At 54.5% G+C, this 27,079-nt stretch overlaps 1 protein-coding gene across 1 annotated transcript in view; it reads left to right on the forward strand.

Moving 5' to 3' along the window:
- Positions 1 to 7,983: 7,983 nt before the first annotated feature.
- NFATC2 (nuclear factor of activated T cells 2) overlaps positions 7,984 to 27,079 on the forward strand; it is a 134,841-nt gene continuing 115,745 nt past the window's right edge. The window contains exons 1-2 of the mRNA XM_012766117.3: positions 7,984 to 8,113; positions 25,990 to 27,013. Coding sequence (XP_012621571.1) covers positions 7,984 to 8,113; positions 25,990 to 27,013 — 1,154 coding nt within the window. The remainder of the gene's footprint in view (positions 8,114 to 25,989; positions 27,014 to 27,079) is intronic.

Below are 27,079 nucleotides of genomic sequence, written 5' to 3' on the forward strand. Positions count from 1 at the left end.
GGCAAATGTATTAGTTTCCTGTATTAATTTGGCTGCCCTAACAATAGAACACAAACTGGGTGGCTTAAAACAACAGAAACTTCATCTCTCACAGTTCCAGAAGCCAGCATTCTGAAATCAAGGTGTTGCAGGGCCACGTTCTGTCTGAAGGCTCTAGGAGAGAATCCTTCCTGGTCTCTTCCAATTTCTAGTGGCTTCTGGAAGTCCTTGGCATTCTGTGGCTTGTCGGTGCATCGCTCCGCTCCGATTTCTGTCTCTGTCTCCCATGGCCTTCTTCCGTGTATGCTTGTGTGTTTACTCCACTTCGTGCGAGGACAGCAGCCGCTGGACTGGGCCCCAGTGGTCTAGTATGACCTCATCTAATTTGATTACATTTGCAAAGACCCTATTTCCAAATAAGGCCCATTCACAGGTATCTGGAGTTAAGAACTGAATATAATTTTTTGGCGGAGGGACAGTTCAACCCACAGCAGTAGGAGTGCTAATTCAGACTGAATGGCCCCTTCCTTCCTAAGATGTCTTTTTGTCGTTGAGTGGCTGTAAAGTGCCAGGGGGAAGAACATTCCAGGCAGAAGGAACCGTGAGTGCAGAGGCCCAGAGGAGAGGCGTGTGCTTGGGCTGCTGGACGGACAGCAGGACGCCCAGCGTGGCCGGGTCAGCAAAGGTGCAGGGTGAGTGGTGGGGACGAGCTCCCGGAAGCAGGCCGGCAGCGCCGCGTGGGATCTCACTCATAGGAGCTGGAAATTCGTTCTCAGGATAATCGGGGCCCCGGGGCAACTCCAAGCAGCAGCATGTGTGGTCCCACGCATCTTTCCAGAGGGTCACACTGGCCCCTGAGTGGAGATCAGCCTCTGGCCAGGAGAGAGCAGGTGCCAGCAAAGCAGGTGGAGGCTGCCGCGGTGGCCCCGGCAGGAGGTGACGGTGGCTGGGGCCAGTGTCGGGTCGGAAGCAGCGCCTCTCGGCCCAAAGAGCTTTCTCCTTTGGGGTTCTCAGACTGGGTTCCATTGAGCCCTGGGATGTCATTCCCAAGCTCAGTAACTTAAAGTTTAGGTGAAGCCTAGCAATCGGCTGATGGAGGAATGAGAAAGAGAGAGAGGGGGAGGGAGAGAGCGAGAAGCGGATGCGCCCTGCTTTTGTGCAGGGAGCGGAGAGGAACGCACTCCACTCGGGTTTGGCCTTGCCCACGGGAGCCGCCGATGGGCAGCCTGGAGTCCGCTTGCCTGTCCTCATCACTCCCTGACGGTAAAGATTATGCAATCGGCACAGATGCTCGAGTCCGCAGAGCATCTGGCAGGAGAGAGAATGGAGAGGAGAAACGCCATCCCAGGGGTTACCGTCATCTGGGAGGACGGCCTAGGTGACAGAGCAGGGGTGGTGGGCCAAGAGGGACAGGCAGGCGGGTTGAGAAGTGGCGTGGGCAGAGACTAACCAACCCTCCCCTGCCTGCCCCTCGAGGCGCCCACTTGGAAGATGATGGCGCCTCTCTGGCGGAGGGACGGTGGCCTCTCCTGCTCAGCGCAGGGCGGGGACCGCAGCGGAAGGGAAGGCAGGTCTGTCGAGATGCCCTCCTGCCGAGCACTGTCCCCTAAGCAGAGGGAAATGTGCTACCAAGCCAGGAACAAAGAGGAGGCACAAAGCCAGAGCAAAGCAGCCGTGCGTGCAGGGTGGGCGGGGTGGGACTGAGACCAGGCTCCCAGGCTCAGGGCTCCGGGAGCCGGCAGGTGGCACAAATGCAGGAGGAAGCAGGTGGGGTGTGTTGAAGCGAGGGTACCACAATCATCCCAAGGGGGTGGCCTTTACTCACCTCTGGCTGATTGGTCCATACAGGCGTATGGGCCCAGGGTGGCCAGATCTGCCCATTTGTTTTTTTTTGTTTGTTTGTTTTTTTAGGAGAAATTGGAAATTTGTAATTTTATAGGAAGTCTCCCAATTTAAAAATGTTAGTTCCGATTAAAAAGAAATGATTGGGCAAGCCAAACATACTGCACCTGCAGGATGGAGCTGGCGGAGCTACTGCAGGCCTGTGACTTCTGCTGCTGTCCAATGGGACATTCTTGCATTCCACACCTCGATCTGGGTTCTGGCTTTGAGTAGAACCCTTGTCGGGCAATGCCCGCCCGGCAGGTGGGCAGTTGATCCCAACCCAGTGCCTTTGCTACGGTCCCCTCCTGGAAAATGGTGTTCTCACAGCAGAGAAGTCCTGCTCCGGCTTTAGGAGCTGATGTCTCAGACGACAGATTGGAGTGAAAGTCAGGTTTGAAAAGGTCTTGTTGCCCCAATCTATAAGGAGCTCCTTCCTGAAAATGGCTTTGCAAGAGTGTTGGGAGGTGAGTGAGGCTTTTGGGGGAACAAAATTTAAGGGGTGGGGGGGCCATCAAAAATCTCAGTAATTATGACAGACCATATTTTAATGTAATATTTTAAAAATCAAAATCAATGCCAAAAATCCAGGATAATCTGAAATGTAATAAAGTTTAAAGACAGGAGCAGCATGACTCTGGTGGCACTGTCACTGCTCCTGTCTTCATTAAAAGTTTGACCGTTTGTTCACCAAGGACTTTCTGTCGTTATTGTTCATTTTGATGTTGTAAAACACTATGCGAACACATAATTTATTTGATTTTTTTGGCGCCCTCTTGAAGTTTGCTTCTGTGGCTTCTACCCTAGGGCCAGTCCTGTAGGAGTCAAATGCCTCTGTCTATAAATTATAATATTAACACCCGAGTAACGACGAGTCCTGGGTGTGCTTTAACTGGGGCGGAGATCACGTCTGGAATCCGGGAAAGAATGTTCCTAGTTTTTGAATCAGACATGAAGCGTTTCAGTGCCTGCCTGTTATAGGCAGTGTTTTATTGTAATGGGGGGCTGTCAGGATGTGGGGTGCATGATAAGAATTCGTGATTTATTCATTACACAGATGGTCTCTGAGTTATGATGGTTTGACTATTTTTTGACCTTCCAATGGTGTGAAAGCGAAACACATGCACTAGAAACCATACCTTGAGTATTCATACACCCATTCTGTTTTTCACTTTCAGTGCAGTGTTCATTCCATAAATTACATGAGATAAGCAACACTGCATCATAACATAGGCTTTGCGTTAGATGATTTTGCCCACCTGTAGGCTAACGTAAGTATTCTGAGCACATTTAAGGCAGGCTAGGCTAGGCCAGGCTAGGCTATGAGGTTTGGTAGGTTAAGTGTATTAAATGCATTTTTGACAAGACATTTTTAATTTGCGATGGGTTTATAGGGATGTAACCCCATTGTAAGTTGAAGAGCATCTGTCTACTGCTATCAGCACTGGCTGCATAATTTTCAGGGTGCAGTGCAAAATGAAAATGCACAGCCCTTTGTTCCAAAATTAAGAATTTTATGATGACAACAGCAGAGCAGACTGCAGTGCAGAGTCCTTCTAAGCTCGGGCTCTTCCAAGGGTGGGGTGCTGTGGGGCTCTGCACGCCACACCCCTGAAGCCAGCCCTGGTTGCTACTCGTGTTAGCGTGGTGGTTTCCTTATTCGTGTCAAATGAGTATTAGAGCTGGAGTGGTAACTCAGATATTATCTGAGTCAGCCATCCTGTTTTACAAGAGAAACTGAGGCACAGAAAAGTCAGGTGTCTTGCTTAAAGGCTACAGCGTGGGTTAGAGGAAGAACTCAGGTTGGATCCTGGGCCTCCCAGTTCTGGGCTTTTCCTTATTGTACCACAAGAGCAGCCCGGCCGCTGCCACATGGTTATGTCTTCATGCCCGCGGGTGCCACGGACCTTCAGGAAGGTCAGCTTGGAAGGGGAGGGAGGGATCACATCTACCCCAACAGCATATTTTCTATCACAGGACACTTTCCTTTATGGAGAACAGTCTTTTTCTTTTCCTCTCTGTCTCTCTCTCTCTCTCTCTCTCAGAGTTTTTGAGAGATTTTGTTTCAGAGTTACTTGGGTTCTCCTGATGCAGTTTCATTTCCCGACTGATCTCTTAGGCGGAAGCCCTGAACATCACGTCCCTGGGGAGACCTTCCCTGAACCCCCGTCTACATCAGATTTCCTCGATCCGAGCCCTGTGACACATCCTGCTTTCCTTTCACGTGTGCGTCTCCGTTTGTAATTATACTTCGGGGCAAATGCTTGTTGACGTGAGCTGAGTTCCTGGGCCGGGGTCAGATGGTGCCAGTGTGTCTGGAGTTTCAAACTCTCCGTGGCTTCACCAGCTCCCCATTGCACTTTGGCTGGAGAGATCGGGGGAAAACTCAAAAGTCAGGACGCCCACAAGCCGGTCGGCTGCAGGGCAGGGAGAAGGGGTGACAGCAGGTTGAAGGACTCCATCCCCCACCCGCCACCACCTGGGGTGGCCACTAGATGCATAAAGGTCATGCATTCTGCTCCTGGCCCCTGCTTCTAAGAACACAAATTATTTGTTTTGGAGTCGAAAATATGCCTTTCCCTCAACCCCCCCCAATCAAGGTGGGCTTTAGAGGAGGAAACCCTCCTACTCCTCACTGCTCCAGCAGAAACCCTCCATGGGCTGGGGACCAGTCTGAACCCCTTCCCTTGCAAGAACTCTGACTGCTCTAGTGCAGACTTCAAATCACAGACACTTTGAAAGTATATCCACTGTTCAGAGGGACCACTGAGGCAGTTAAGGTCTTACTTAGAACTACTTGAACCATCCTTCCTAAGGCTGAAGTTTTTACAGCACTTGACTGGTTATAAAGTAATCTTCTCTTTAATATTTCATTTTATTATTGGCTATCTCAAGAGGTTGTCCAGTTGGGGACAAGAATGTAGGTTCTTGCCCTAGCAATTGTGTGGCCAGGGTAAGCCTCAAGGAGACAGACTCTTAAAGAGAAATCTAAGGATCTTGTACATACAAGGAGAGTCAAACTTCATCCACCCATCCAACCCTGCAGACATCTACTCTTCCATTGATCAACTGATCCATCCATCCCTGCAAACATTCACTCTTCCATTTATCCATGCAAACATCCACGGATTCATTCATCCATCCATGCATTCATTCTTCCATCCATCCATCTACCCATGCATCATCCATTCGTCCACACATCCATTGTACATTGGACATCTGCCTTAGTGGATCTCATAGGCCAGTGGAGATGGCATTCTCTGATTGGCCCAGTCTAGGCCATTTGTCTAGTGGGCCATCTAGGCCCACTTCTTTGCCAGGGGAAGGTGGGGCAATGGGGTTGGTAGCTCTGTCAAGAGTATAGAGTAGTTTCCCAAAGGAACACACTGGGGTGCTGTTATGAGAAGAAGGGAGGAATGATCCTGTGTAGGCACAATCAGCAGGTAGGTACTGGATTAGAGGCTTGTGATCATTATGGGGTGGAGGAACGAGAACAGATGTGAGTGTTGTAGGAGGGTCACCAGCTTTTCTCCTTTTCTACAGCACAAGGGAAGGCTGGTTCCCTTATTATCCCTGACCAAATTTCAGCATCTGGACCTTGGGGCCCTGTCATAAGGACCCATGGGAATCCATTTCCTTCTAGATTCTTGGCCACAAGTATCCTAGCCAGAGTCATGACTCTTGCCTTCTCCACCTAAATATATCAGCCACCCCCTAAGGTGCTTGGTGGATACACACAGTATAGCTGTGCTTATAGTTAGGAAACAAAGAAAAGAGTTTCTTTATGCTCTGACAACCAGAAAGTGCTCCCCAAGACTCTGAAATGAGTCCTGAGCTAGGCCCAGGACTGCAAAGGAGTTTGAGTCTAAACCAGCAGTTCTCACTTCTGGCCACAAATTGGAGCTTTTACAAAATACTGATGCCTGAGCCCACTCCAAGACATTCTGATTAAATTGATGTCTGGCGGGGCCCAGGTATTTGAATTTTGAGCAGCTCTCCAGGTGATTCTAACGTGAAGTTTGGGTTAAGAACCCTGGGTCTCAGTACAATTTGGAAAACCCTATTCATTGCTGTGCTGCTTTGCTTGCAGGTGGTAACCTTGATTAAGGTAGAGACTGTGTCTTGTTGACGGCTGCATCCCCGACACCTGCAGCAGGGCCAGGTACCTGGCACGTGCTCAGTAAATACTGTGGGATGAAGATTGACAGCCCTGCACAAGTCCCCTTCATGGCAGAGTCACTTGGGGTCAAGTTGCAGTTCTCACAGGGCTCTTAGGACTTCTCCCACCTAATCTGATCCTCAACACTGCCCTTTGGATTCACCTGAGATCTTTTTAAAAAATATCTTCAGACATTCAGGTCGAGTGGGTGTAGACTGCAGCCGGAGCCCACGCATTTAAAAAGGTGTCCCAGTTCATTCTAGTGCTGCTGGGACGGAAGACCACGGTACCGATTTCCTTTTCTACCACGGTGAGTCTGTTTTCTGAATTTGGCTAACTTGGCCGAGATCCCTGGAAGTGTTTTCTTCGGGGGGTGGTACTGGCTTCCTACGTAGTGTTTGCCAAACGTACCTGTTCATAACATTAACTTTGTATGCTTGATTAAAAACACACATACCTGGCTGGGCACGGTGGCTCACACCTGTAATCTCAGCACTTTGGAAGGCTGAGGTGAGAGAATCCCTTGAGGCCAGGAGTTCAAGACCAGCCTGGGCAACATATCCAGACCCTGTTTCTACAAAATATAAGAAAAATGAACTGGGCGTGGTGGTGCCCCCTGTAGTCCCAGCTACTCGGGAGGCTGAGCCTTGAGGATGGCTTGAGCCCAGGAGTTTGCGGTTGCTGTGAGCTGTGATCGCATCACTGTACTCTAGCCCAGGCAGATAGAGGGAGACCCTATCTCCAAATAATAATTAAAGAAATAAACAGATTCCTGAGCCCATACTTCAGACTTACAGAATCATGAACTCCAGGGAGGGGCCTGGGAGTTGTGTTTTCAACAAGCATCAGGTGTGCCTGTTACCGGCCAACCTCTGCACCAGCACTGAGCTCCTCGCTCTGCCTCCAACACTCTGAGCCCCTAGGAGCTCTGGCTCTTTCCCTTGGTTCTCACTGCCAGAACACAGTTGCCCCACCTCTTCCCAGCAATCAGGTTCCTCCAAATGTCACCTCCTGAGGGCCCTCCCTGACCACCAAGGGTCTGCAACCTCTGAATCCCAGGCTTTACCCCTGGTGAGTTCTCTCCCTATCCCGGCACCCTAAGGAGATGCTTCTTGTCCCCTGTTTATCTCCCCACTGCCAGAAGCTGAGATTCCCAGGGCAACAGTGTCTGGTTCATCCAGCACCTGGCATGTGGTGGGTGGCCAAGCAGTGTCGCTGTAAGAGCGGGACCTGCGCTCCCTCTCAGAGGGGGGGGCATGCCACAGCTGTGATTCCTTCCCAGGCCCTGGGGATTGGGGGGGGGGCATGCCACAGCTGCCAGCACACGCAGGCTCCTGGAGACACAGGTCTGCAATAGAAGGGAGTGGGTGCCCTCACCCCCCTTGGAGGAGAAAAGGAGGGAAAAGGGTGGGATCAGTGGGCTCCCTGGGGCAAAAGTACCAGTGGCAGCAGCTTTCTTGTCTACACCTTGGGGATGGCAGGGCGCGCTGCGCTCACCCCAGAAGGGTGGGAGGCAACGAGCGGCTGGCGGTGGCCTGGGCCCCTTGCTAAGCACGGCGCCCTGGCAGGGCCCGCGGGCGGCCTCCTTCCTCCCCAGCGCGGGCCGGCCCGGCGCGCGCCCCTCCCCCGGGCCCGGGTGGCGGCCCCGCCCCCGCTGGCCTGGCCGCCCTGTCCCCGCCTCCCCGCCCCCCCTCCTCGGGCTGCAACAGGTGCCTCCCGGAGCAGGAAGCTCGCGCCGCCGCCGCGCAGCTCCCCCGGCGCGTCCAGGACCCGCTGCGCCCGGCGCGCCGTCCCGGACCCGGCGTGCGTCCCCACGAGGGAAGTGACCCCGCCGCTCCTGCCCCCTCCGCGCCCGGCGTGCTGCCGCCTTCGCCTTCCCGGGCGAGGGGCCACGGAGAAAGCCGCGCCCGCCCTCGCCCCGGCCCCGGCCCCGGCCCCGCAGCCCTCCCGCCGCCTGGAGCGCCATGGACGCCCCGGAGCAGCAGCCCCCGGACCCCGACGGCAGGGACGGCCCGGGCCACGAGCCAGGGGGCAGCCCCCAAGACGAGTTCGACTTCTCCATCCTCTTCGACTATGACTATTTGCCTATCGAAGGTCGGTGGAGGCTCCCCAGGCCTGGCCCCCGAGCCCGGGCGGGGGCTGGGGCCTGGGGAGTGGGCGCAGAGCCCCCGCACGCTCCGCACGGCCCACTCCCTCGGGGGCCTGGAGGGGAGGGTGCCCCTGCCCAGGTGAGAGGGAGGGGAGGTGGCGTCAGTGACCGCCGCCACCCTTAGGGGGCGGTCGGCTCACTCTTGCCCCGTCGGGGAGTCGGTTTCCAGTCCCTTGTGGCTTGTCCCTGAGGGCCACTGCCCGCAAAGCAAAAGGCGGCAGGTCCCCAGCTGGGGGTGGCGTCTGCTCGCCCGTCCCTGGGACTGCGTGGTCAGAGGGCAGTGGAAGTGGTTTACTTGCCTTTGGAGGGGGAGGTGAGGAAGCAGAGGATGAGTTAGTGGGGGGGCATGCACAGAGGGGTGCCCTGCACGGAATTGTCAGGGCTGGAAGCTGCGCCTTCCCTCCAGGCGCTGGAGCGAGACAGCGCTGTGCCCACCCCCCCCCCCACCTCGTGCGAGGCGGCTGCTGGGGACGTGGTGCGAGCTGAGGAAGAGGCTGTCTGGTGCCGGGGTGGTTTGGCTCTGGGGCGCGGCCGGCCCATTTCCTCCCTGGCTGCTGCTGTGCGCGTCCCCCTGGGTCAGCCTGAGCTTCGTGCAGTGATCTTCTTCCCCTCGGCTGCAGAGGATTCGGGGGTGGGGGGACGTGGGGGTGCAGGGGAGCCGGAGTGTGGATTCGGGAGGACGCCGGCTATTCCTGCCCAGACTCGGTGGGTCTGTGCCTGCGGCCGCCCCGCGTCGCTGGGGGCGGGGGACTTCCCCAGGCTGGGCGGAGATCGCATCTGTCATTTCACGTGTTTAGCAGGAGCACTCGTCAGGAGGAGGAGGAGGAGGCGGAGGAGGTCATAAGCCCAACCTCACTGTATTTTTCTGGTTAGCAGGTTGTCTTGGAAAAAACAAAAAGAAACCCAACCAGGCTTCCTGATTTTGACAGCCCAGCCCAGCTCAGCCCAGCCCATGCTTGTAGAAGGCTGGGGCAAGCCTGCTGGTAACTTCCAGACGCTCGGAGCCCGCCCGCATCTGGTGCGTGGGCCGGGCCGTGCTCCCCGGCTGGTGTAGGAAGCCTGTCGGGGTGCTCGATGCTCGGTGCCTCGCTGTTTTCCCGGCGCTGAGTTAGGCAGATGAGTGGAGGAGTTTTCATTTTCCTATGGCGGGTGTCCTCTCTGGCCACCTTGGGTGAGGCATTTGCTTTGACTTTGGGTATCGCTTTTGCTTGGATACCTGGAGATGGTAATTAGTGATTTTTGTGTTTGGGCTGGAGTTGGAAATAGTCAGCAAAAGACACCAGTCTCCCAGAGCGGCAATCTGGAGGGCGTCCTTTGCTTCGAAACCATACAGTTAAGAACCCACAGGAGCCCTCGCTGACATCAGTGGTCTTTCTGTTCCTTAAGATCAAAGTCATGTTTTGCAGGGAACTGACACCCCTCCCAGATTCCCAATCAGCTAACTTTTATTTTTGTGTGTGTGCCCGTGGGGTGGGGGTATTTCCAGGGAAACAGTTTCCAGGCCAAATCTGAAGGGAGGTGCTTTTCATAGTTTTTTTTGGCAAGTGGTGCTTGGTGGCCACCAGATGGGTATCTAATTTCCAGAGAAAGCCCTGGAATTTTTTTTTATTTTTGATAAACTTTATTTTTTGGAACAGTTTCAGGTTTATAGAAGAGTTGCAAAGATAGCACGGAGTTCCCATGTACGCAACACCCAATTCCCTCATATTATTAACATCTCACATCAGTATGGTGCATCTGTTATAATTTATGAAGCGATATTGACACATTATTGTTAACTGAAGTTTATACTTTATGTAGATTCAGAATGTCTTTGTTTTTTTTTTACGAGCTGGACAGTTTTGAGGAGCGCTGGTTGTAGGGTATTATAGGTTGTCCGTCCAGAAGGGTTTTTCCGGTATTTTTCTCATGATTAGAAGAGGGCTGAGAGTTTCGGGAAGGAAGGCCCCAAAGGTAAAGCACCCTGCTCACCGCCTCACATCACTTCGAGGGGACGTGCCGTCAACACGATTTAGCCTGTTGATGTCAACCTTGACCACCTGGCCGAGGTGGCACCTGTCAAGTTCCTCCACCGTACAATAACTCTGTTGCAAACTATGCTCTCTGGGAGGATTTAGTATGCAAAGCCCACCCTTCAGGAGTAGAGAGCTATGCTCTGGAATCTGCGAAATAATGACTGTCGAGAGGTAGGCAGCACAGAAGAGTCAGCGCCCATGCCGTGCAGGGACACGGTGAGCTTCGAGAGGCCAGTGTGAGCTGTCCCAGGTGGGGTCTGGCTCTGGCTTACCCAGATGCCACGAGCAGTCACTGCTCTGTGCATGGTGGGCCTCCCCAGCGGCCAGCACTGGCCTTTGCGCAGTTGTTAGGCTTTGCCCCAGATGACAGCGTATTGGTGGTGCCAGGGAGTGTTCCCTAAACTGTGGGCTTGGGCTTGGCAGAAACCAAGGAAGGAAAAGGCCTTCGGGTGGGACAGACATCATCGTTAGAATTGGTCGAGGTTTGGGGAGGTTGAATGCTCATGTTTTGGAGCTTTCGCATGTAGCAGGCGTTTATTAGCGCCCCGTAATACCCCTCCAGCCCTGGCGGGCAGGCGCTGTTAGCACCCCCATTTGATGAGGAGGACGCTGTGGCACACAGAGGTGGAGCAGTTTTCCCAGGAAGGCAGAGCTGAGGCGTGATACTGGCCCACTGCAGGGCCTGGGCTCTCAACTCTCGTGGAGGGTCCCCGTTCCCTCCTGTGGTGGAGACACGTGTCAAGCAGTTAGCAAGGGCCCCGGGACCACAGCTGGGCTGGCACTTAAAGCATTTACCGACAGGGTGATCTTGAGCAAGTCCTTGAACGTCTCTGGCCCTCAGTTTGCTTATCTGTAAAACAGCTGAAAAAATAGTATTTACCTCATAGGGCTGTTGTCCACTTTGAATGGATTAACCCATTTAAGTCGGCTAACACAGGGTGTGATTTGCTACTAGCATTTTATCAACCCTTTGCTTTCGTTAATAGAGGCGTTCCAGTTCATGCAAGCCATTGTTTATTTACTTGCCCTGCTAGGGAGCAGCTATTGTGTTAGGTCCTGGGGAGCAGTGGGGACCAGGCCCCAGCTCCTGCCCTCAGAGGGCTGGTGTTGCCTGTTGTTTTCTCTCGTCTAACTGCGCTAACGAACAGCTCCAGCAGGGTGTTACAGCCTAGAGGAAGCGGCAGGCCTCCTTGCCTTGTTCTTGAACCCAGCAAGAGTCTAGGGTGGGCTTTAGGTGGAGGTGTATGTATTCTATCGTGTTAAACAAGTCCCCATTCATTCCTATTTCCTTGAGAGTTTTTGTTAGAAATGGGAGTTGAATGATACGAAAGGCTTTTTGGCATCCGTGGAGAAATAAAATTTTATTCTTCTTAGACCTATTAATATGTTGGCTTTATTACTAGATTTCCTAATATTGAAACCTTCCTGGGATGTACCCCACTTGGCCGCTGTGTATTATATTCTTGTGGTTGTGGTTTGGTAATGTTTTATTTAAGATTATTTTTTCAGCGGTATTCATGTGTGATATTTGTCTGCAATGGGCTTTTTTGTGTGCTCTCAGGTTTTTTTCCTTTTCTATGCTTGGGAACAACTTATGTGCACCCTGGTTTCTGAAGGTGTGATAGAATTCCTCTGTGACACTATCTGTGAACACTTACGGGCCTGGTACTTATTTGTGGAGTTGTTTCTCTATGGCTTTCTCTGCTACGTTTGTAGAAATTGGCCTGTTTACACTTTCTATTTCTACTGGAGTAAATTTTGGTGCATGGTATGTTTCTAAGAAATTATCCATTTCATCTGCCTAGGTATCAAATGTATTTTCCAGAGATGAGCAAAGTAGACTTATTTTTCTTCTAGTAGAGGCGACAGCCAAGTGCATGGTGATAGACAGACTGGGGGCAGGGAGGTGGGGTCCTGATGGAGGGGGCACTGAGCCCGGCTTGGACGGGGAAGATGTGCTGGCTGTCCCAGGCAGTTCAGAAGTCGAATTCCCTTGTGCGTGTGAGACTTCAGTGGATCCATACTCCTCCCAACTTGTAATGCATTGGGAGAGATGGGTGGGCACTGGGACTCTCTGGTCACCTGCAGAGGTGCCGGATGTCCAGTGTCCTGGCTTGGAGACAGACACGGGGGAGGTGCGTGTGTCTGCTTTGCCTCAGTAGGTCTGGGGCGTTCCTCCTTCCATTCCTGGTAAGCTCGAGCATACGGCGCCAACTCTGACCTTTTGGAAAGGAAAGCAGACTGTTCTATCGCTGCCTGTTGCTTTGTAGAGTTGACTCCTGAGATTCTTAAACTTTTGGGGTCACAGCCCTTTGCAAAGCTGATGAAAGCCCCAGACCCTGCACAGACACATACATGCTCCATGCATGTGCACACTACACACGTGTGTCCCTTCCCCCACACACTGGGCCGCCCCCACCCCGTCCCCCACTGCAACCCCAATCCCCACTCCCTTGCAAATTCCCCCTCATTGCCTTCATACCACTTCTCAGGGAGAGACACGGGCCCTTCTGTGGCCCATTCGCTCCTGTCGCTTGCACTTCAGCTTGGGAACACCTGCTCTCAACCTATTCACAGGGGACAATTAAAACCTCGTTCGTTCGGCAAACACACTGAATGCTGGTGTTGTGCCAGGCCCTGTGGGGGTAGAGAGACAAATTAGATGTGGTCCCTGCCCTTACCTGCCCCCGGCTATTATGGGACACAGCCTGGTAAACAAATAGGGACAAATGAGGTGCTGTGATACAGTATCTGGGTTTTTTTTTTTTTTTTGGTGCTTACTAAAAATAGAGTTCTACACTAAGCAAGCAGGTTCGCTAAACACATGTGACATTCAGAGACATTGCCGTCTGTGTTAAGGACAGGCCTTAATAAGCCTGCTTTGGACAAATAATGTCTCCAGGTGCAGCTGGAAAGGTGAACCCAGGGCTAGAATTGAGTAGCGGCCTTGTCGGGGACGCAGAGGAAATGGGGGTAAAGTTGCCTCCATCATTCTTTACCACTGAACACATGTCATCCTGGCCTCCAAGTTAAAGGCCCTCTGTTCTTTAGGGGGCCTTAGATTTTGATCAGGAGCAGAGGCTCTTAAAACCTTAAAGCAGTGTTGTTCAAATTGGTTCCCAAGCCACTCCAGCCACATAAGGCGGTGGGTTAAATAAACCTGAAGAATGCAGTGTGAGTGGCAAGTGGTTCTTAGTCCTGGCTGCGCAGTAAAATCTCCCTGGATCAGTGAGGTCAGACTCTTTGGGGTGAGTTGGCTTTGCTGAGAGTCGTGCACCAGGCAAATGGCAGGCCGGGCCTTGAACCTGCGCACTTGGGACCCTGAGTCCCTCAGCACTGTGGCTCATAGCCAGGATGTGGCCCCCCGAGAGGGCAGCGGGACCCCCGTAGAGCTGCGTTCTCCGGCTGTGTCTGGTGTGTCCCAGGTCGGGTAGCACGTGCGCACATTCGCCCCTAGGAGCTGATACTTACGTGGTTATAAGTTGCGTGTTTACTGCTGTCCTAATGGGATCATGCTCGTTATGAAACTGGCAAGAACAGAAACGGACAAGGACAGGATGCAAATGGGAGTTCTGCTATTTTTACGTTTCTTTCTGCATCCCCATGGATGGTCCTTCATGCCTCCTGGGTGCCTGAGCCTTCGTGCCTTCCAAACCTGCACGCCACTGGCTCAGCAAGTCCCAGCACCAGGTCTGACGTCAGAAGACCCTGGCTCAGGGTGCTGCCTTAGCTGCCGTGTGCCTGGGCGCCCGTGAGGAAGCAGGGCTGGCACGCAGCAAGCCGCGATCTCGGTATTTGCCGAATAAATGGATGAAAAGCTTCAGGGTTCCCGATGAGCATTATGCCGGAGGGCAGGTGGTTTTTGTTCCTTGGGCTTGCGTTTTCTCCTCTGTGAAATGGGGCTGGCCATGACAGTGCCCACCGACACAGATCCTGCACACGCACATGCGTGGTGTGTGCGCGTGTTCCTACAGTGTGTGCAGGGCTGACGTGAGGCTTCAATGAGGCAGTGTATTCAGCGCAAGGCGACAGGTGGCATCCACGGTGATGGGCTCTGAGAGATCTTCTAGCTCTCCTGAATTCTCGAGGGCATCGGCCTTGGACTTTGAGGAATCCTGAACGTTAAGAGAGGATGGACAGCAAGTGAAGGGGCATGCCGTTTGGTGATTCGGGCTGCTGGGCTTGAGTCTGGCGCTATAGCAAATTTTCTAACTCTTATGCATGTTCAGTTCTGACTTTAAAATCTCTCCTCTGTCCCTGCCTCAGCCCTGGAACTTGGCTGGCTGCAGAAGCTTCCTCAATTGTCCAGATTCTGTGGCTGGGAGAGTCCCATGTGGCTGCCTGTCTCGGGGATGCAGGATCTCCCCTGGCATCACGCCTGGCCCCATGGGACTGCCTGAGCCGGGGCCAGGAAGGAGTAGCCCTGAAAATGCGGCGTGATGGATGCACTGTGGCTTCCCCCCAAGGAGGGACTTCCTCCTTCCTCCCTCCCCCACACAGGAAATAACGACAAGCTCTGCAGAGCTCCAGCCGTCCTGGGCTTCCCTGGGCTGGTGCAAGGTTAGGTTTTTGGTCATCGTTCTCAAACTGAGCTCAGGGAATAAGGCAAGACCTCGAGCCTGGGGCTCTTCCTGGGATAGGCCGGGGGGCTGTCTGCTGCCCCACCTGGAGCAGAGCCTGGTGCAAGTTTCCCAAAGCAAGAGGAACTGCCTTTGACATTTTCCCTGAACGTTTATTATAAACTTTTCCCAAAATATGTATGCAAAAGTGGAGATGATGGTATAATTAACTCCCATGTTCCCAGCACCCAGCTTCAACTATTATTGCTTTTTTACTTTTCTAAAAGACTCAGCTTTAGAATATTATTGTTGACAATGACAGTAAGGCCAGACTTATTCTGCTCCTCCCATCCCAGCATGTCCTCCCACCCTCACCCCTGCCTGCTTTAAATCCAATTCCACATGTCATAATATTTTATTGATGAATAGATTAGTATGTATCTCTCAAAGATAAGGACTCTTGAGAAAAATCAAATACTATTAATAAGCCTAAAAAATGACTTAGGATGAAATAGCCAGTGTTCAGATTTTCCTGCTTGCCTCATAAGTTGTCTTTTTATAATTAATTGGTTTGAACCAAACATGATCCTTGTGTTGTATTTGGTTGACACGATCATTGTCTCTTTTATTCTATAAAAAAACCACCATTAGTCTATTTCCTTGCCATTTATTTGTTGGAGGAACGAGGTCATTTTTCTGGGGCAGTTCTCCCCACTTTGGATTTTGCCAGCCACATCCCTGTGGTGTCATTTAACCTGTTCCTCTGTCCCCTGCATTTCCTATAAACTGGCATTTAGATCTAAATCCCTGTGCCTTGGATCTTTAATGCTTTTTTTCCCCCTCTGCAAGAGAAATATACCAAAGGCAGACTATAAGCTACACACAGAGCAGGCAGATTGCTTTTCCTGAGTTGGCATTTGGGACTCTCCCTACCTTCAAATCTGAGGTTTTGGGAAAGAGCATTTTTTCAGCTGGGCCTATTTTAGTTAATAAAGTGCATTTCTAAAAGCCAGTACTTCTCATGTGAATTTTAATTGAGCCATGCCTGGGTGAACTTTCTGGAGGGAAGAAAATGGCCTGCAAAGCTCAGGATTTGTAAAGGCCCTTATCAAAACAGACCTGCTCGGGCATGCCTGCAAAAGCGGGAGTGTTAAATGAGGGGGAAAGAAAAACCCCTTTAAGTCTGAAACGCCTGCAGAAGTTATTTTAAAGGCTACAGAGAGGGGCTGTATACCTGAATAATCCTACGAAGGTGGGCTACAGGTCTGAAAGCTGCAGCGGGTGACATCACCTCCGTTGCCATGGAGCAGGGAAGAATGTCTTAATAACCAGGGGTTGGCAGGGGCCGCCGATTAAGTGTGCCCACCCCCGGGAACATGGCACTGAAATGAAAGCTCCCGGGGAAAAGCATAAATAAAGAACCCGTCAGTCAGTAAGGTATTAATTTTAAATCTCTGCCCCTGGCCAAGGGTTGCACGGGCCCCGCTGTCTTCAAGGGGAAGTTTCCGCTTGGATCTTATGTTGGCCGAAAGAAAAGTGGAGATGAGCTTTTCAGGCCGTGCCGGGGGGTGTGGGGATCAGCTGGGGACTCAGCTCCCTGGGGCGGCAGGGGTGAGGGTGAGGGCCCTTTGCCAAGTTGGTTAGAGGATGAAAAGAAGGGATGCTCCCCCGCCCGTGCCCCCTTCCGTGGGCCTTTGATGGTGGGTTCAGCCGTGGCGAGCCCCGTTTCTGCAGGAGGATTATCTGAAGTCTATTTCTGGTTAATTCTTCTGACCAGATCTTTCCTTCTCCTTTTGGTGAGGAAGCCACTGCGAGTCCCGCTCTCTGTCGTGCACTGTGGTCTCCTCTGTTTGAAACAGAACTCTCTAAATCACAAATTTGATCTCAAATGGCTATCTTTAAAAACAGAGGTAGTACGGCAAGGCGACTGGGCAAACGCAGCATGGTGCATTCCTACGGTGAAATGCTACGTGGCAATAAAAAAAGAAACGACTCATTGCACGCAGTGTGAACGAAGCTCAGACAGTGTTGAGCAAAAGAAGTGAGACGTGTCCATCCTATGTGATTTTATTTATGTGATGTTCAAGAACAGTCAAGCCCGGTCTATGGTAGGAGAAGTCAGTGAGTGGTTCCCCCTGGCAGAGGGGGACACAGGGAACCTTCTGGCAGGACTGTAAGTGTTCTATGTCTTGAGTGTGTGCGCACAAATAAAAAGGCACGAGATGTACATTAAATATTCATGCATTTTACTGCAAGTAAGTGATGCCTCAGTTTGAATCCCGGCTCTGTCCCAACTGTCTTTGTGAACTTTGAAGTTTTCCTGCACCCCAAGCCTCAGTTTCCCCAACTTTAGCACGGAAGTGCTGCGATTACCCACCTCCCAGGGTGGCTGTGAGCTGCAGGGACAGCACGCGGGAAAGCTGGAGGCACGGTGGACACCCGCTACTAGAATGAACGAAAACAGGAGTGTGTCTGGAATTCTTCAAGGCAGAAGGGCCCCTTGAAGCCAGCAAGAGGCAGTTCTTCCCATCCAGATTGGAGGATGGAGATGAGTCCTGTGTCTGCCACGGGCCTGGGCCCTGCTGCCCCCATCTAAAAGGTGACCTTGAGGCCTGCGGGTTGCAGATTCCATACATTCTCCACGCCTCTCCAAAAGCAGGACGTGCCGGCGTGCGGGCGCCTGTGTTTCTGCAGACGCCGTGCCAGCAGCCGCGCTGCGAGCCTCGTTGCTCCAGGCCGTCCCGGCCCTGTGTCCCGGGCGCCTGGCCTTCGTGGCAGCCTGCCTGGGAAGCACTGCTGGGCCTTTCTCGGCCTGTCTGGTGCAGGCAGACAGCTGTCTTAGCCGGGGCAAGGTCAGCAAAGACCATGGCGTTCAAGGTGGCTTTTTCCAGTGGCTGCGCACGGACGAGACGGGACGGTAAACGTCCGTCCTTTCCTTTCTGGCACTTCTGGACCTGATTTGTCCGGATGGAATTTCTCGGCTTTCAGGGCCCGCGTCTGTATGTGTCACCTCTGAATGAAGGGTGTGACGACCTGAGCGTCGTCATTACTAACACACATGATTCACTGACGAGGAATCCAGTTGCCGTCGCGCCTGCGCGCGGGCCGGCGGGGAGCGGGGTCTGGGCGGCTTTTCTTATCCGAAAGTTCGCTGAGTGTCGGGTGTGCTATTTGCAGGGGATGGGTCGCTTTTCAAAGAGGTCCTTCCCTATAGCTGGTGCTGGTCGACCAGAATCAAATCCATCCACCTTCCCGCTCCGTTCTGCAGATTCCCTGCAGCCCCCGGTGTGCAGGGGGTTATGGGCGCCGTCGGGGCGGGAGGCAGCACTGGTCTGTCCATCCGCACGCCTTCCCTCTGGCTGCGGATCTTCCGTGCCAGGTTGTGACATCCTGAGTGCTGCCGTGGCGACAGACTGTGATGTCTCAAACCTGGGCCTGGGCCTCGCACCACCTCGGGGGTGAGCTCGCGGCGCGCTGCACCGGGTCACCTCGCCCCGGACGGGCCCCGGCTCTGTGGCCCTGTCGGCCGTCTCAGGGGCGTCCAGCCCCGAGGCCAGGCCCCGGCTCCTCTCCTGCAAGCCGTTCAAACCCGAAGGCGCCATTTAGCTCTGCGCCCTCCTCCTCCTCTGCAGGACGGCCGCCTCCTGCAGGTTCCCTCGCTAGGTTTCTATTTTGGTCATTCTGTTCTGCTTCCCGAAAATTCCACCCGCCCGTAGCTCTCCGCAGAGAAGATGTTCTCTTGCTGTTCCTTTTTTCAAAAGTGATCTGTTGGCTGGTGGGTTGGCACTGAGTGGCCACCTCGGACTTGGCCGTGCGTCCGTCTGGGGGGGTGAGCAAGAGGAGGAGGAAGGGCTCTGGCGGGGCCGCGGTGTGGCCTGACTGCGATTTTTAAAATAACCCTTGACTCAATCCCGGGGCAAATAGAGGGATTGTGAACATTCCAGAAGAAAGGAATCTGTGTCTTCAGTTGTCGGGGGCAGTCTAGCTCCTGAGGGAGACAGTGAGGCCCCCAGGGAGTTCCTGTTCCAGCGCGGCCTCATTCCAGGTGCCGGGGTGAGGCGTCCGTCCCCGTTTATGAGAAGCGGGGAAGAGTGACGGTTAGGCAGGCAGGAGGGCCAGGTTGCCCGAGACTTGAGTCTCGGCTCTGCCACTTAGAAGAAGTGTGACCTTGGGCAAATGACTCACCCTCTCTGGGCCTCATTTCCCCCATTTATAAAGTGAGGAAACCATCTCATACATTTCACAGGGTTCCCGTGGGGCAAACATTAATATATGTTAGATGCATTCTTGGTATTAAGTAAATGGTATAGCTATGTTAGCTGTTAACCATTTTCATTATGACATGTTGTTCACTGAGTCACTAACACTTTAGTAAGATTTAGGGGATCCATTCCCAGGTAGCCTGGGGGCGTGGGAAGGAGGGGCATGGGAGCCATTCTTCACACATTTTCTGAAGGTCAGCGGAGTCTGTGATGAAAAGGAGAATTCCCAAAGTGCTGACCAATCCATTTTATTTTTATGAACATTTCTTCCTTTTTTTTTCTTATTTTTAAAGCTTTTAAAGGGGCTCAGGGGCTAGTGCATGTCATACTTTTCAAGTTGTAAAGTAGAGCAACTATATCAGAGAAAGGGCAGAATTTTGCTTAAAAGATCATTCTTTCAGTGATGATAATAACCCACTAGACCCCATTTATTGCGTATTCTCTGTGGTTTGGGCTTTGTGTGGATTAGATGAACTGTCAGGCTGGTATGGTCACCAACCTCGTCACCCTCATGTTCCATGTGAGGACGTGGAGTTTCCCCAAGTCTTAAGCCAGGCGCGGGAGGGGAGCGGGGTCCCCTGACGCCGCGCTGCTCTGTGGCCCGGGACCTGGGTCTCTGCAGACCCCCAGGGGGGCGGGGCCGGCCTCTCCAGCAGTTGTGTCTCGAAGCTCCTGGAAGTGGCCAGAGCTCTCCCCACACATTAATGAGGCCCGGCTTCGGGGCCAGAACCCAGGAACGTGGTGACAGGAGGGTGGTGAGGAGGGTTTTCAGACGCCTGCTGCCGAGATGAGTGTTACCTGCCAGGGCGGGTGGTGAGCAGCTGTCTCGTTTCTGAATCAGCGCGGGTCTGAGGGCATGACTCACGGGGGACGCCTCCAGCAGTCCGAGCGCCTGGGCTGCACGCGGGCCTTGTGCGCCGGGCTGGGGGTCAGCGCCGGGCTGGGGGTGCAGCGCCGGGCTGGGGGTCAGCGCCGGGCTGGGGGTGCAGCGCCGGGCTGGGGGTGCAGCGCCGGGCTGGGGGTGCAGCGCCGGGCTAGGGGGTGCAGCGCCGGGCTGGGGGTGCAGCGCCGGGCTAGGGGGTGCAGCGCCGGGCTGGGGGTGCAGCGCCGGGCTGGGGGTGCAGCGCCGGGCTAGGGGGTGCAGCGCCGGGCTGGGGGTGCAGCGCCGGGCTAGGGGTGCAGCGCCGGGCTGGGGGTGCAGCGCCGGGCTGGGGGTGCAGCGCCGGGCTGGGGGTGCAGCGCCGGGCTGGGGGTGCAGTGCCGGGCTGGGGGTGCAGCGCCGGGCTGGGGGTGCAGCGCAGGCGCGGTGCTCGGCGGGGGCGGCTCTGCCCGGCAGGACGGGTCGGCAGTGCCTGGAGACAGTTTTGGTTGCCACAGCTGGGAGAGGGGCAGGGATGCTACTGCTGGCATCTAGTGGGTAGAGCCGGGGATGCCACCAAATGCCAATCAGACCCCACAACAAGGAGTCCTCCAGCCTCTCGTGGAAAGTCGTTCTGAGGTCGAGCATCCCGGGCCCGGGGTTGACGATGCGCCCGGGTCGGCCTGGGTACGAGCTGTGGGGCTTCAGGCACGGGAATGCGCCTCTGCACGTCTCAGTTTCCTGCCCATGGAAGGAGGGTCCACAGTGCCCACCTCGTAGATTGCTGTGAGGGTAAAATAACATACTGCATGGCATGTGCTTGCAACGGTGTCTGGCATGTGAGTTCTCAATAAATTTTAGCTGCTTTTGCTGCATCATGTATTATTACCATTGCTCTAAGACCCTCATCTGCCTTCTAAGAGCTCATAGTCTAGGGGGAGACGGAAAATGAATCCACAGATAGACTTCAGTATGGGATTCTGTGGCATCTGGGGACATAGAAGAAGAGCTGCCTGACCCAGCCTGGGGAATCAGGGAGGGCCTCCAGGAGGAGGTGGCTCAAGTTTAAATTATGATAGCCAAATAGTAGCTTGTTAGGAGAAGTGAGGTCAGCAGGTACAGAAGGGCATTCAGGACAAAGGGAGCAGCATGTGCAAAGGCACTGAGGCACAGAGGACCTAGAGTAGTGACCTCGGAATCCACTGCCACGGCTTCCACCTTCTTCCTCCCTTTTGGTGCTGATGCCTCGAGTGCAGGCCAGGTGCCTCCCGTGGCAGGCGAGATGGTTTCAGCTGGTCCTCCGCTGAGTACACGGCATACAACGAGAGCTGACGTTTTCAGTGGTGTTCTGTCTTTGAGTGGGTCAGGAGTGGAGTCTCAGCAAGGCAGCGCCGTGTCTTGAACACCTTTCTTTCTAACACTTGTTCTTCTCTCCCTGCTATCTCCGGTCCTTAGCACAGGTAGACTTTCTGGGGTCATGAAAAAAATATTCCATATCTGGACTGTGGTTTGTGGTGACAAGGGCGGATAACACTGGGCAAAACTCATTAAACCCCACACTCAGCATCTGTGCCCACACCGTAGCTAAGGCGGGGCAAGCCTCAGGCTCAGGGCCTTTGGCCAGCCACTCTGTCTCGCTCCAATTCTGTAACTTTTATTTTTGTTGTGTCTTTACCCTACCTTCTGTTTATGGAGGTGACATTGATTTTCCGTTTGTGGTTGTAGTGTAAAGTTTCCCTTTAAAATAAAAATTAATGAGTGAATCTAAATACTAGAAATATTAAGCAAATCATATTTACTGGTGGTGCATGGCTAGAGCAAAGATCATGCCAATAGTAAGAAAAGCAAGATTTTTGGAAACCCTCCTGAGAAAATGTGGTGGTTCTGAGATGAAACTAACGTCCCCCAGTGCCGTGTGGGTGTTGCAGTGAGTGTCGGAGAGGTGTCTGCCAGGGTGGCAGTTGTTTAAGGGGAAAGAGCAAAGGAATCTCAGCTACTTAAATATGTTAATGATGCACCATTTATGAAATTTACTGTCAAATACCCAGAGGACTCAGAATTATTATTAACTATTTTCATATTCTTTGTTTGCTGTTAAACATTCAGTCTTAGGGCCAGGGGGAAAAAGGGAAGAAAAAACTGGTGCTTGGATTAATTAAAACCAATGTAAATGCTTTCAATATTTTTGCTCGGCAAACTGGAGCTTTCTGTTTTTCAGTGTTCGCAGGGAGTGTGAGTGATGTGTTTTTTTTCATGGCTGCACTTCTGTGGACTGTTCACATCAGCCCTGAGGGTGTGCTTCTGATAAGATGCAAGGCAGTTTTTCTGATAAGGCTGGAAGTTTTGCTAAGAGACTTTCTGTGTTTTGTTTTTCTGGTTCAGAGGGCAGTGAATTCTCAGAATGTTGTCGGACATGGACCTAACATTGATCTTTTCCTAGATTAAAAGTCTATGCTCTGTTACCTGCTAGGAAGATTGCGTGTGTGTGTGAGAGCATGCAAGTTCAAACACAAGCTTACGTGGAACTGCAGCTTCATGAGAACTCCAGACCCTCTAAACTCTTGCTAGAAAAAACATCAAAGGATTTCAGAGCCAGAAACAACCGAGGAGACTGAGTCAGTTTAATACTGTTCTGTTATAAACGAGGAGGGTTTGAGCCCTCAAGTGGGCGGGGGATTTTTCCAGAGTCACACAATTAGTGGCAGAGCAGGACCAGAGTCTCAATTTCCTGCTTTGTAAACCAGAGTTTCATTAGTATGTATCATTTATGTCAGCCGCCACCTATGAAATAAAATTTAAAATGTTCCTTTTGGGAATTGCTTCTTTTCTCTACATAATTATAGAAATCAAAAAGTCTTTCTGCTGAGCCACTGTTTCCTAATTCCTTAGTTCCTCTGCTGGAGGAAGTCATTGTTAACCTGTGCCTTTCAGAGCAAGCCAGCAGCTGTGTGTGTGTGTGTGTGTGTGTGTGTGTGTGTGTGTGTGTGTGTTTACATTCTCTCACTTTTTTTTGTTTTATTATACTATGGACACTGTATACAGCTTGCTTTTCTCTATTACCACTAAATCTGGTGGTCATTCCACATCAGTGCAGAAAGCACTTTTTCAAGCCTTTTTATAGCTGTAGTGTCTCCTGTTCTATGAAAGAGCCAGGATTTAACCCCTCCCAAATCGATGGCCTTCCCGTCACTTCCAGTCTTTGGGATCCCAGACAGGACTGCAGCAGCTGGTCTTATGCACACTGCATTTTGCACAGATGAGAGTTTATCTGCAGGATGCATTTCTAAAAGCTACATCACTTGGTTCCAAGGGCACGTGTGTTTGGAATTTTGATAGACACTACCAAATTGCCCTCTCTAGAGGTTACATCCTTCTACCTCTTTGTTTGGATGTTAGCATCTTTGAGTAATTTAAATACTCCACGTAGACTTTTCTGAACTTGGGTTGTTCATTCGTTCAGGCAGCCGACACATCTTGTTTGGAGACCTACTTTGTGGCCGGTGCCATCCAAGGGCTGGGGCTGGGGCTACGCTGTGGAGCAAGAGAGTCCTCATGGCGTTTACTGATGGGTGGGGCTGGGGCTGCAGGTTGGGAGAGGCTGACAATAAGTGGATAACTCCACTGTTGCTTAATTGGGATGGTGAAACGTGCAAAGAACAGAGCAGGGACCTGTGAGCAGGGCCTGAGCTAGTCGAGGAGGTCAGGAACCTTCCAGGAGCATGTGGCACCTCAGCCAGGCTTGTGGGCATGAGTGGGCTTTAGTCCTGTAGAGGAGGGTACCTGGGTGTTGGTGGGGGAGGAGCTGTTGAGGCAGAGGGAACAGCAAGTGCAAAGGTTCTGAGGCAGGAAGGAGCTCGGTGCTTTCTGAAACCTCCGCTTTGCCTGGAGTCCAGAGAGAGGGAGGGGAGAGAGCAGACAGAGGGGAGAGGAGGTGGGCAGGCAGGGCCCTGCCAGGCTGGCCTTGTTGAGGTCATTTATCTTTACTCGAAGAGCTGAGGAAGCCATTTGGGGGCACTCACTAGGAGTGGGGGCACCATCTAGACCCTACGAGATCACCGCAGCACTCAGCTAACCCGGACAGCGCTTCCTCTGGGATGGCGCAGAAAGGGCACAGGGAGGTTGGGACTCGCCCGAGTGGCCCCCCGGGCCCACCAAGGCAGGAGCTGGTCACACAACTGCAGGAAGACGTCCTGTTTCTGGCCGGCGGGCCCTTGGACTTGATTCTTTCATTTACTTAGTCTCTCGGCCATTCAGCAAACGTGTTCGGAGGGCCTGCAGGTGCCAGGCGCTGTGGCAGGCGCTTGGCAACCAGTGCGGAACACGGGGCTCCGCCCTGGCGGGCTCAGCGCGCGGTGGGAGCCGTGCACGTCTACAAAGGGCCAGGCAGCCGGCAGTTTCGGCTCCGTGAGCCCCGCAGTCCCTGCGGCAGCCGCAGCTGGAGCGCAGACACCGCGGCTGGCTTTGTCCGCCCTGCGCAAACACACAGGCGCAGCGGTGTTCTAATTCACCCCACACCCGCCCGCGGTGCGCCTGGCCTGGCGGAGCGGCCGAGCTTCCCTGAACAGATAAGTATCTGCTGTGATGGGAGCTGCCGACAGGTGTCAATGGAGAGGAGATGCCAGGGAAGAGGGTGGAGGTGATCGTTTCAGGGGGCCAGTGCAGGAGGCGCAGGCAGCGCACATGCGGGAGGAGCTGCCTGAGCACCGCGGGGTGTCGGGGGCTGCTGCTGGGCCAGCCTGGGCAAGAGTCGGGACAGGCCGGGGCTGGGGACATGCTGTGTTGGACGCTTCAGGACCTCCTGAGGTGCTGGGAAGCCTTTATAGTGGGGTTTGAGAGGGGACGGTTCAGAGGCCGCCGTGGGGGGCAGAGGAGGGGCAGGGGGAGGAATGGGGAGCCCAGGGAGGAGGGGGCAGCAGCAGTCAGGTGGAGAGGGTGTCTGGGCAGCCGCGGCGGGCTGGGAGGCAGGGAATTGGGCTCGGGTCTTGGTGGCGGAGCAGTTGGGGTTCTAGAGCAGTTGGGGTCAGTGAGGGTCAAGGCCGACCTGCATGGCTGAGGGGGAGGGGAGGGGCCCTGCGAGGTGGGGTTCCCTGGAGGCCGAGTGGGGTAAGGGGCGGCGGGAAGGAAGTTAGTTCCCTGGCCGACTCCGCAGGGATCTCCCAAGCAGCCCGTGTGCCTGGACTGAGTGGTGAGGCGGGGTGTCCTGCCTAGGAGGGGGCAGGCAGGGAGTTCAGTGACGGAGGGGAAGGGGGGCGCTTGTGCAGTTGACACAGAACGACCCGCGTGAACACCGTTCTCCAGTAGGGCCCGCCGAGGGGGCAGCACAGGTGGGCAGCCACCAATAAGGAAAAGATGAGGTCGTTCTGCGTCCGCTGGTTTTAATAGTTTGGGGGACTCTATCGCCGTGACCCTGCCTTTTGGCGGTGGGATTTCTAAGCCTGCTAATTCCGGGTCTTTGGGTCAACCTCTTCCCCTTGCTGGGCCTCAGTTTCCTCGTGTGTAAAAGGACACAGTTGAGAACCCGGGTCAGGGATCCTGGTTCTGAATTAAGCCTCTTGTTATAGCGGGTGTGACTGTCTGGGGTTCGAGCCCCCAGCGCTGTGCAGCGCCCCCCCTGTGTCCTGGGCCTTGTTGTGTGCACAGAGCGCCCAGACAGGCCTAGGCAGTGTTTTTCAAACCGTGGGTCACGACCCACTGGTGGGCCAGGAAATCCACATATTGGGTTGTGAGCAGTGTTGAAACGAATTAACCTCAGATGAGAGGGAAGGTCAGGGGCCGGCCTGTGTGGCAGGGTAAGTATTGTGGGTGCGGGGGTGGGGCCGGGCTGCGAGATACACTGCATTTCCCCTAAGGACTCCATTCAAACCGAGTTCGAGGCCATCCGCCCAGCAGCCTTCAAGGCCCAGCTGGGACCTGCGGTGCGGAGCACCTGCCCCTAGACTCGTTCCGCTTCGGCCTCTCTCTTCAGGGGGTCTGGGACGGAGGGCCTTGGTTTCCTCCGGGGTGAGGGCAGAGGCTCCAGCGTGGGGTTTGGCGGCGGGGATCTGGGACAAACAGTCAGGAGGCTACGCCGCGCCGCGAGTTCCGTTTTAGAGGCTTAAACAGACCCCCTCCCCCTTCTCTTTCCAGAAGAGCCGAATGCACGTAAGGTCGCCAGCCCGCCCTGCGGATTCGCATACCCCGATGTTGCCCTGGACTATGGCCTCAAGCCGTACGGCCCCCTTGCCGGTTTCCCCGGCGAGCCCCCCGGCCGGTTCGGAGAGCCGGAGCGGGCGGGGCCCCCGAACTTTCTGAGCCCGGCCCGGGCGGCGGGGGCGGCCGGCCTGAGCCCTCGGATCGAGATCACTCCGTCCCACGAACTGCTGCAGGCGGGGGCGGGCGCCCGCGCGCGCGACGCCGCGCCCCCCGCGGAGCAGCCCGCGCCCGCGCCGCCCGGCCCGCGGTTCACGCTGCCCGTGCCCGGCTTCGAGGGCTACCGCGAGCCGCTTTGCTTGAGCCCCGCTAGCAGCGGCTCCTCTGCCAGCTTCATTTCCGACACCTTCTCCCCCTACACCTCGCCCTGCGTCTCGCCCAATAACGGCGGGCCCGACGACCTGTGCCCCCAGTTTCAAAACATCCCTGCTCATTATTCCCCCAGAACCTCGCCAATAATGTCACCTCGAGCCGGCCTCGCCGAGGACAGCTGCCTGGGCCGCCACTCGCCCGCGCCCCGTCCGGCCTCCCGCTCCTCGTCGCCTGGTGCCAAGCGGAGGCATTCGTGTGCCGAGGCCTTGGTTGCCCCGCTGCCCGGAGCCTCACCCCAGCGCTCCCGGAGCCCCTCGCCGCAGCCCTCGTCCCGCGCGGCAGCCCAGGACGACGGCGCCCCGGCCGGGTTCCCCCCCGCGGCCGGCCCCGCCGTGCTCATGGACGCCCTGAGCAGCCTCGCCGCGGACCCGCCCTGCGGCGTGCCCCCCAAGATGTGGAAGACCAGCCCCGACCCGTCCCCCGTGCCCGCCGCGCCGCCCAAGGCCGGCCTGCCGCGCCACCTCTACCCGGCCGTGGAGTTCCTGGGGCCCTGCGAGCAGGAGGAGCGGAGGAACTCGGCGCCCGAGTCCATCCTGCTGGTGCCGCCCACCTGGCCCAAGCAGCTGATGCCGGCCATTCCCATCTGCAGGTGAGCACGCCTTCCTTCCGCCTTCCGGACGGTGGATCCCGCCAGCCAGGTCTAGCTCTAAGGGAT

The sequence above is a fragment of the Microcebus murinus genome, chromosome 16 (assembly GCF_040939455.1).
Source record: "Microcebus murinus isolate Inina chromosome 16, M.murinus_Inina_mat1.0, whole genome shotgun sequence".
Lineage (NCBI taxonomy): Eukaryota > Metazoa > Chordata > Mammalia > Primates > Cheirogaleidae > Microcebus > Microcebus murinus.